The sequence below is a fragment of the Leptonotus elevatus genome, chromosome 13 (assembly GCF_054856555.1).
Source record: "Leptonotus elevatus isolate MCC_2025b chromosome 13, RoL_Lele_1.0, whole genome shotgun sequence".
Taxonomy (NCBI): Eukaryota; Metazoa; Chordata; class Actinopteri; order Syngnathiformes; family Syngnathidae; genus Leptonotus; species Leptonotus elevatus.
The window spans coordinates 10,713,559-10,724,534 of NC_141251.1; the positions used below are offsets into that span (position 1 = coordinate 10,713,559).

A 10,976-nucleotide genomic window follows, 5' to 3' on the forward strand; every position below is an offset into this window, starting at 1 on the left:
CCGACACCCCGGCCGGAGACTCATGTGGGTGGATAAAGTGGGAAATTGCTCTTTTAATCGGCGATGATCCTATCGCCGCTACCACCTATTCCATAAAAAATGTCATAAACTTATGACTTACAAAATGATATGAATGTCTGGAAAAATGTCGTTGTCGCAGTTGTATTTCTATGTTATGTGTTTATTTGTGTTTAATTTGAAACAAAACACGACTTAGTTGGAGGTAATATATATATATATATATATATTATAATAAATAAATAAATACTGCAGACCTCTGCTAAGCATAAAGAACTGTGTCCTGTGGGTGGCAGTAATGTACTGTACTAGTTTTCACAATTGTTATAATTACAGAATGACTAAAAGAAAAAATAATAATAAAAGAAAAAAATAAATCAATAATCATGTTAATATTTGGCTAATTTACATCCAACATTTTAGTTTCATATTCAGGCACTTTTTCTATAAAAATTTAAAATTGAATACAACACTTCTTTTTGCTCTCATTTTTCATGAGCTGGACTCAGAAGATCACAAACTTTTTCTACAAACGCAAAAGGCCATTTCCCACAAATATTGTTCACAAATCTATCTAAATCTGTGTTAGTGAACATTTATCCTTTATCAAAATGAATCTATCCCTACTTCACAGATGTGACATATCAAGATACTGATTTAGACAGCATGATGATTGCACAGGTGTGCCTCTGGCTGGCCACAGTAGAAGACCACTCTGAAATGTGCCGTTTTTATTTATTGTGGGGTCGGGTGTCAGAAAACCACTTTGTTGTGACCACCATTTGACTCACGCAGTGCAGTACATCTCCTTTGCGTAGAGTTGATTAGGTTCCTTTCCAACGTTACGTGCCAGACACCATCAAATGTGAGCAGTTGACCACTCAAGCCAGTTATGACGACAAACTGCAGTCGGGTCGATACCCCGATGAGGATGGTGAGCATGCAGGTGAGTTTAACAGAGACGTTTCTGACAGTTTATGTAAACATTCAGTTCTTTACCACTATTTTAGGACCATCAGTACAAAATAGTTTACAAGGATAACAAGACACACATGTATTAATTTGTAAACAGTTTGGACCACTTAACACACATTTTCTGTCTTACTATTACTAATTTCCCTTCGTCTTTGCTTTTTGGGTTAGGGACAAATCACTTCCGTCAGCGCTTATCCCGTCAGTGTTTCAAAATGTTCTATCAGCCGTCAATCGGTCAGCAAAACGGGAGTCCATCAGTGACGGACTCACAGACCTCCCGCTGGTATTGACGGACTGGCGACAACACCGTGTTACTTCCTGCCTCTGCTAGTTAGCACATTCGCCTCACAGTTCAGAGGTCATGGGGTTCAAATACAGGCTCTGGCCTTTCTGTGTGGAGTTTGCATGAAGATCTAAATTGTCCATTGGTGTGAATGTGAATGGTTGCAGCTCGGCGTGTACTCTTGCCCCCCCCCCCCCTCCAAAAAAGTTGTATTTTTTCCACAGGCAATTGCGCATGCACGCACGCACACGCGCGCACACACACACAGTATTTATTTTATTTATTGTGCCTGTATACAGTGTACAGTTGCAAGAAAAGGGATGTTATGGACCAATTGATTTAGATAGATTTCTGCATAAGATGGTCATAAAATGTGGTCTGATTTTAATTTAAGTCACACAATAGACAAAACTGCTTAAACTAATATACCCCCCCCCCCCCCCAAAAAAAAAAACCCAGATTTATTTAATTTAATTTATTATTTTTGAAAAACCATAGCATCTTTCACAGTACAGGACAGAAAACACAGTGAATTCCTTGGCTAACAATTTCTCTCTTTAAGAGTTAATCTAAAGACGGAGATTGCAGGGATTGCGCTACATCATGACTAGAGGATGCTATATATATCCATTAGAACCCCAGTTAAGACCCTTCAGCATTTTATTTGATATTCTAAAATATATTCCGAAGTCTTTTTTTCAGCCCCTGCTAAGGAACAAGTCCAGAGTCATTCTTGTCCCAAGGCAAGCCAGGCAGCATTGTGCTGCATTCAATGATACATTGGAAATGCGTAAAAATTAGAATATCTGGTTAAACCGAGGTCAATATTTACTTACATGAAAATCCCCTTTAGCGATCAACCCACCATGTTGGAATTTCGTATATATGAAGCAGTATACCGTAATTTCTCATCAGCTACGAACAAATGCACTAAGGTGTTTTTGGTATTTCCGGTGGCTATGAAGGCCGCAGCAGGGTTTGCTGGGCAGGTGTTAAGTGACAACGCTTCACTGACACTGACTACCGGTGCGGTGTGAAAGTGTTCTGCGAGTATACATTGGAATTTATTTTGGCGAAACGGGCCGGTGTATTCCAATCCCTTCATGTGCTCACTGGGTGAGTGTTCGCTTTTCCAAACACTATTTAGTGCTTTCAAACACATTAATGAACAACATCTCAGTTCCTTCCAGCGCGAATATTGCCTGCTTGTGTCCCACAAAATCAGCTGTCGATCTACGAGTGTATACTTTAACTTAATGGACTTTAACTGTGTACCTGCTAGAATGTAATTACACGTTTTCCCCCCCAGATGTTTCAAAAGCCCCTGTCTTAAATGGAGCTAGAGGACCAGTGGTGGAAAGGACAGCTGGCTAAAGATATTTACCAGACTCTGCGAAGCAGTGTGAGTGTCCAGGCTGGGATTAGTAGCGAATGGCACTTTATTCAACTACAATCTAATTGTCCCCAGCCCCGTTTGTTTTAAACATTACTGCAGCGTTGTCAATACTGTCGGATGGTTTTATTTATTTGTTGGTGACTTGCTTTTATCAGGTCTTGAGAGAGAGAAAAAAACTAAATTTGATTTGATGTCGAGTATTGTTTAAAGGATGTTCCCTGTAACGTGACGTCACAGAGTTTAGTTAAATGTTCTGTGTCTGTTTTTTTTTTTTATTGACCTCTGTCACAGTCTACTGCAATGTGTCAAACATACGGCCTTCGGGCCAGAACCGGCCCATCAGGGGATCCAATTTTGCCCGTGAGAACAACACAAACAGCAGTTTTCAGTAAAATTATTGTTGTTACAAATTTTGTCTACTAGACGGCGCACTGACAACCACGTAAATGACATTCTGAAATTTGGCAGTTACTCAGGATTTGATGCAAACATTTTGTTTTCAATTTCAGATTAGTCTACAGTAAGATAATAAATTACAATAGTTTTGGAATGTACACATAATTATATACATCTGTCATTATTTATAGGTTATTAGGCAACGGACATACTGGTCCAGCCCACTATAGATCACGTTTGGGTGAAAGTGGCCCATGAATTAAAATTAGTTTGACGCCGCTGATCTACTGCATTCAAATTGAACATAACATATGTTCTAGCATCATCTAGTGGTGAACTATAAATTCTTCATTTTAAAACCTTAACCCACTATTGATTTCAATCATCTGAAAATATTTTCTATCACATCACGTCTAGTAATCTCTAATAGGGTGCGCTGTGCCTTACAGGACTCCCTCTGCTTTGCATTCGCTATAGCTTTTCTACCTCCTGCCAATAGCTGCTCTTGTTAGCTGTTCCGACTAACTCCTGCTCGTCGGACTGTTGGCTCGCTGACGCTCACTGGGCTCCTCACTCGCTCACGCCAAATAATAATTGATAACACAGTGTTCCCTCGTTTATCGCTGGGGTTATGTGGCCCCAAAAAATACAGACAATAAGTGAAATCTGCGAAGTAGTCAGCTTTAATTTTTAAAAACTTTTTTATAAATATTTTAAGGCTGTAAAACCCCTCACCACACACTTTGTACACTTGTCTCATAGATGCATTTACATTTTCTCACGTTTCTCTCGTGTTTAAACTGTCAAAGTTCAAACTTTCATAAATTAAATAAAAAAGGGTACACTACTGTAAAAAAAAAAAAATGCATGCAGAATTGCACAAAAAAAATTAGTGAAACAGCAACGCCACGAAAAGTGGACCGTGTTATAGCAACGGAACACTACAATTGGTGGTCAGCTTGCGAAGCATAGTCTTTATGAGTCACTGTCGTGACTTGATTTTCAGATGAGGTTGTAATTTGTTTGCTTAGGGTTTGTCTTAACACTAAATAGTTTACAACCTTTTAGCTGTTGAGATAGTCACTGTTCGTTTAATGATTCACAATCAGTAAATGAGCGCTTGTCAATCCCACCCCAATAAACATAATACTGTCCTTAGTTCTATACATTTTAAAACCCTGATTTTGACAAAAACATGTGACCCAGACTACAGAACCATTCTCAAATGCTAAATGTTGTCATTCAGGAGGTCAAGCTGCCGTCTTACAAAGGCCAGTCCCCTCAACTCAACTTGAGGCGATACTTTGCCGACCTCATAGCCATCATCAGCAACCACTTCCAGCTGTGTCCCGCAGCTAGACACCTTGCTGTCTATCTGTTGGACCGCTTCATGGACCGCTACGATGTGACGGTGCAGCAGCTTCACATGGTCTCGCTCTCATGTCTTCTTTTGGCCAGTAAGTGTGTTCAATGTAGGGGAAGGGGCTTTCTGCACTTTTGTGTGTAGTAATGCACTGTTTTCCACGTTGCAGGTAAATTTGAGGAAAGGGAGGACAAGGTTCCAAAATTGGAGACTCTGAACAGTCTGAGGTGCATGAGCTCCATGAACCTAGTTTTGACCAAGCAGGCTCTGCTACATATGGAGCTTTTCCTGCTTGAATCCTTCCAGTGGAACCTGTACCTCCCCACAGCAGCTCATTTCATAGAATACTACCTTTCTATCGCAGTTCATGAGAGAGATCTACATGATGGCTGGCCTATGACCTGTCTAGAGAAAACCAAACTCTACATGGCCAAGTATGCAGATTACTTCCTGGAAGTCTCCCTGCAAGGTAATAAACAGTCTCGTTAGTAACAGTCTCTGGTACGTTCAGGTCTTGGATACTGCTGCATAACCTTATTGGATGAAATATAAGAGGCATATCATACTTTAACAAATTTATTATTCTGTCTTCTTGCTTTTCCGTCAAACCATACGCCCATCACTCACAGTAGTAAGTTGGATGATTGCATTTTGTTATTTATACATCATTATAAAATAGAGTTGCTACTACTATAACAATTAAATCAGTGGCTCAAAGAGACTATTAGCTCAGTCCTTGACATGTTCCTGCTTGTGGAATATCCCCCATTTTTTAAATGTAATATATGGTGGAAAACTTTCTTCTAAAGTATTTATTCGTATCATTATAGGGATATCACCATGTAAATTGATACATTTTAATTATTTATTTAATTTTATTTAAATTATCTTAAAGAGATGAGGGCAGCCATGGGCATGTTTACATTTCTCACTGAATCATATTTGTTTTACAATTAAGTAGCTGTATTGTAATTGACTGAGTCACACAAGGTTGGACCATTCTGCTATGTTGCTTCGGTACATCAGACCTGCCTATAAGAACAAATGTAACAAAAACGACAGGCAACCAGTTTTGACACTTTGTTCCTATTCTCAAACCTTTGGAGCGCTTATGTAATGTACATTTTTCTTGCTCCATCAAAATCCTTCGCTTTAATTTTTCTGAGGTTTAACTTGATTAATTTGAGATGCACAATCATATCATGTCATGTTTTAAAGCTAGATTAAAAACTAAGTAAGTAAATGGTTCCTTAACGTTTTCTATTGTAAATAAAGTTTTCCAAAATGTCAACCTAATTTCTTCTTCTTCTTATTATTATTATTATTATTTTTTAATACAAAGTGTAGGGAGTTCCAACTTCCCAGTGGCAGCATATTTTTTTATAAAGTGGAAATTTAAATAAATCCAGAAATGAAAAGTTCCCTGTATCTCACTGAGCAACAAATGCCTGTGAATGTAGATAATTTGGTGGCTTTGTCAGAGTTTGTAAAAGGTTTCAAATGATCTTCGTAGACTGTGAAAAAATGTCTGAATATGTTCGAAATGTCTTTGCGACAAGTAAAAATTGTCTCTGAACAGCTTACAAATCCTGATGAAAACCCTAAATTCGCTACGTTCGCAAGCATTCACTGCTCCTGTGAGATGCCAGCTTTATCATCCTTCAGATTTATTCACTAGTGTCTCCTTCAAAATTGTACAGCATTGGCATCCCAATTGTGTGTGTATATATACATAATGCTATCTGTCTCCTCTGTTTTTGTTACATTTGTTCTTTTCCTAGATCATGTGTTTTTATGTTTTGCACCCTCTCTGGTGGCTGCTGCATGCGTGGCTGCATCACGCCTCATCCTGCACGTATCCCCAACATGGCCACCCCGACTGCAGCAGCTTACAGGCTATACATGGGAAAACCTAGTCCCATGTGCTGAGAAACTCCTCATGTGTGTAACTCACAATGAATGATAAAAAATATATATATATAACCTTGTGGAAAAATTACTGTTGTAAGGAACAAAAAAAGAAGTGCATTTTAATTCAAGGTGGCACCGATGCACTGAATATTTTGTCTACTGAACTTTTTAAGATTTCATTAACTCTTTTTTTTTTTTTTTTTTTTTTTTTTTGTCTAGTGCACATGACAGTGATGTCAAAGAGGCCAGCAAGCAGAAGTGCCAGCAGCCGGGCCAACAGCCACAGCAGCAAGGTCAGACATTGTACCACAGTTCGAGCCAGGTAGCCACTGTGGCCCAGTATCTGCACCGGCCAGGCATGCAGTATGCCCAGCAAGCTGCACAGCCAACTCTAGCCCCAAACCACAGGCCTGCCCCATACCAGACCCGCACCGCCAACATGCAAGTCTCAAATGGCCCCCCGCAGTCCATCACTACCTCATTGAAGCCAAAGTCGAACCTTACTAATAGGCCTTACCAAGTCGGCATGCACTACAGTTGTGCTCCATGCTTTAAAAGGTGATGGACTTTTGGGATTTAATGGTTGAGAAGAAATTAAACTACTACTCAAAGGTATTCCTGGAATAAATAAGCATGTTTTTTTTTATTTGAAGGGACTTGACGAGATGGTTGCAGCATTTCGGACCCTAAGGTTTAAGCTATGTGCAATAAGCAAACTGTAGTAAATTTCCTGTGGAGAGCCAGCATTAGGATTTTTGTTCAATTAGTAACTTGTATGAGTGCTGTCTTATAAGTATTGAACTGAAAGTTCCTTATAGCCGCGTTGTTAATGACTGCTAAAATGAAGCAGTAACAGCACAGGATTAATGTCCATTCGTGGGCATTGAATATTTTGTGCAGTTGGTCTTTTTCTGTACCTGTGTAGATTTGTTTTTGTTTACATTCTTGTGAACTGTGTAAAGAATCAGTTCATATGCGGAGAAATTGTTGCTCTTCTGCAGACGGATAATTTCAGTCAGTGCTGTGCACTAATGCTTATTTTAAATAAAACGCAAATCTCTGTTGAACGCAATTTGTTGCCTAAAACGGTGTGTTTGGCTTTGTTTGTGTTCATCCAAATTTTTATTGCAAGCACTTGCACAAATTAGACCCCTACTGGTTCTTACGCCCATCTGTACTGGGAAAAAAGAAGTGCCCTCTCTGCTGGAGAAAATAATTCATAAATATATTTTACAACATCAATAGGATGTTTTTGGCACTCAACTGGGGATACAAAGACTTCTTACGAGGTTACAACAGCCTCTAGTCCCAGTGTAGCGACATCTTTAGGCCCCTAAGCAGTCTCTGATAATAGTATTTGTGCAATTCTTGACACTTTGGTGCAAAATTAACCACAATATTTACCATAACAGCATCACTAAATGGCTACTGACCTGGCTTTCCTAAACACCACACCGATGCGTAACAATGCCTACGCATTTTATATGAAAGAAATGTCAGGTTTTCTTTCATTGTCCAGTTATGTTACATTTGTCTTTTTATTTATTTTGATGTGAAAGCCTGAAGGAAATAAATCATGACCACAAATATTTTGCAGTAAAGTGTCAAGTCTGCCGATAGAGCTGAAAACAGAAAAGAAAAGGAAAAAAATGTACAATATAAAATTGTAGCATCCTGGCCAAAGCTGTGAGTGGTGTCATAAAAATATTTCAGAAAATGACGTAGCTAATTGATTCTGCTTCCTTCACCGCTTTTGAAAATAAATGTATTTTATCGGAAATATTGGATCCTTTCGCTTTAACCAGAGCAGGGTTTTGATCAATTTTAAGTTCAAATATATTTATGATTGTTTGTTGCCTGTCATTTATTCACTCTTAGATAACTTGAGTTATCGTATTTGATTAGAATGTTGATTGTGGACTGGTAAATTACAGTAAATATATCCATACTGTATTTTCATGTTATGATAACTTTGTCAACGGGTGCATTATGTAAGGGCTTGTGCACCTGACCCTAAAAAAGTTGGTACAAGTGCCTGCACTTCTGGTTGTGCTTGTGAGTTAATAACTTCTCTCCAAGGTGACACATCCACCTTTGCAAAGATAATTTGCTGCGATTCAGTGTAAGCCAGTTATTATCATTACACTTAAATTAAAAACTTGAATATACATCAATACAATATTATTGTTACAGAATATAAATAAATAAATGAATGTGAAAATGATTTTTTTTTTTTTAGACCATGTGCCACGGTGACACAAGATGCAAGCCGACCTCTAGCAGAACATTTTGACTTGAGAAAGGAGAGCGGCAATTAAAAAACTTGAGTAGGAAGGGTTGGCTTTTTTGGGTACAAGGAATATGGGGGGGGGGGGTATATTTCACGATGACCTTTTATCTATCGGAGGGACTGCATAGCCTGACTGAGGTTTTTCATGTGAAGGAAATGTTGCTAACTGCATTCAAATTATGACCAAGTTTTAAAACGCTGTGACTTATGGTAAAGAGCTGTGATTGAAAACATTGAGTAGGAAGGGGCAGCTGCTTTGGGGTGTCTGAAAGGGGGAAAGGGAAGTCATGATGTCATCAGAGCTGATGAATGAGGGTCTGCAAGGCCTTATTGTGGTCTTGTATGATAGGCTAAATGCCGCAAACTGCATTAAAACCATCCATCATTACAAGTTTTAAAATTCCGTGACTCATGGAATAGAGCTGTAGTTAAGGAAGGATGTCTGTAGAAAGGGGCAGCTGCATCTTTGGCTACAGGGAGAGAGGTCACATTGTCATTATGGGAGGTCATGGCTGGGGGACTGCACGGCCTCCCTGAGGTTTTGTATGTTAGGCTAAGTGTTGCAAACTGCTTTAAAATTTAAGTTTTAAAAACTTTTAAAACATTGATGGGAAAGACCTTTTATTTTACAAAATAATATTTAAGTGAATAATATTAAATACATTAACCAGAGATATTAGTACAACATAGGGATCGATCACAACTTTCAAACTAGTCTCATGGTCAGACGTGAAATGGTGAGTGTATGGACAGGAAGAATCAAGGCACAAACAATGCATAATATCAAATTTTATTAATGACAAGTGTTTCATTCCATATTAAACCATTGTTGGCTTTACTTCACATGGTGCCCAGGCCTAGTGATGAAAAGCACATTAAATTGCTTTACTGTTAAAGTGAGAAAACAAAAGTAACCCCAATTAGTTTGGATGTTTTTTCATAAAGCCATCATTCAGGATTTTAAGACATAGCCCAGAGAGCAAAATATTTTATGTTTATTTGTTTTCATATAAAGACTAAAAAAGAAAAGAAACACTGAAACGAATGGCATATTGTATTGCTTTTGCATGTGACTACCATACAATGTTCTCAGGAAATCATGCCTTAAAGTTGTTGTGCGGTTTGATGTTCCAACCATAAAATGATGGAAACTAAATGATCATTCCATGTTTTTCCCATGGACCCTAAAGTCAGACAAAATGTGTAAAAGTAGTGAGAGAGTGGAACCAGACAGTTTGAAATGGAGGCTAACTAAGATGAGAGGCGAATCATCAATATTAATAATCCAAATCGCTGAAATTATTGACGCAAATGTCTATAACTATAACTCAACCCAAGATCAAACCACCACAGCTCCGTGCTCGCTAGCGTGCCATAAGCTAGTCTTTTGACATGTTTTAGTTTGCGTCGCTGGAACAAATACACATTGTTAGCATAATGTACATTTATTCAGATGACCTAAGAACTATATTGTGTACATACACGGTTTTGATTCATTCATTTTTTTATAATGTACAAGTGCATATATTCATCATTTCATCACATTGAAATCGAAATTATCCTCACCAATCAAATAACAACGATCCAAAGTCCAATGCTTTTAAATGAGCGGAGAGCTTTGTTTTCACCGAGTAAGACTGCCATTTTGACTTGTGACTTAATTGTGACCTAAACTCAGAATTGTTCATAGTGGGCTTCTTCAAATTACTCTGCAGTAAGAGATTGCATTACCATGCTTCATAATGAAAATACTAAACAAACTGGATGCTCATTATGTCAGAGAATCATTTTGAATTGATAGGGAAACTAGTAAATTACTACCTGTAACTATAGTCAGAATTAATTTTACTTTCTTTCTTTCTTTCTTTCTTTCTTTCTTTCTTTCTTGTCAAGAAGAATACGTGTTCAGCACCACGGCCAGCTCTATGTATTGCCCCCAAACCCAGATTTAATTGAAGCTAAAGAATTAAAATAAAAATAAACACAAAAAACATATCAAACACAAACAACAAACAAACAAATAGTACAACAATCGTGAATAAAAAAAAATTATGACAGCTTTGAAAAACAAAGCCTTGTCAAAATATGATTCACAAGTACGTTCTTGTGGGGTATTGCACCAACGCATAAATTGATGTATTAGCTAAATGTCGTGTTTTTAAAGCTTACCCACAGCCACGCGAAATAAAATAATGCATTCGTGTCAAAGGTTAAAAAAAAACGTCCATTCACGTTTTTTTTTCTTTATTCGTATTCTCCTTTAAACATGTGCTTTGATTGGCTCGCTGTAATGTGTGTAGCCAATCAGCGATCGCCTACCACTGAAGAAGGAATAAATGCAAGA

General features: G+C 38.1%; 1 protein-coding gene across 1 annotated transcript; it reads left to right on the plus strand.

The window, feature by feature from the left end:
• The first annotated feature begins 2,272 nt into the window (after nucleotides 1-2,272).
• On the plus strand, nucleotides 2,273-7,374 carry ccnj (cyclin J). The gene is made up of 6 exons (XM_086093403.1): nucleotides 2,273-2,392; nucleotides 2,586-2,678; nucleotides 4,315-4,525; nucleotides 4,601-4,900; nucleotides 6,213-6,372; nucleotides 6,562-7,374. The coding sequence occupies exons 2-6, from the start codon at nucleotides 2,610-2,612 to the stop codon at nucleotides 6,902-6,904; spliced, it is 1,083 nt and encodes a 360-aa protein (XP_085949529.1). The 5' UTR covers nucleotides 2,273-2,392; nucleotides 2,586-2,609; the 3' UTR covers nucleotides 6,905-7,374.
• The last annotated feature ends 3,602 nt before the right edge of the window (nucleotides 7,375-10,976 follow it).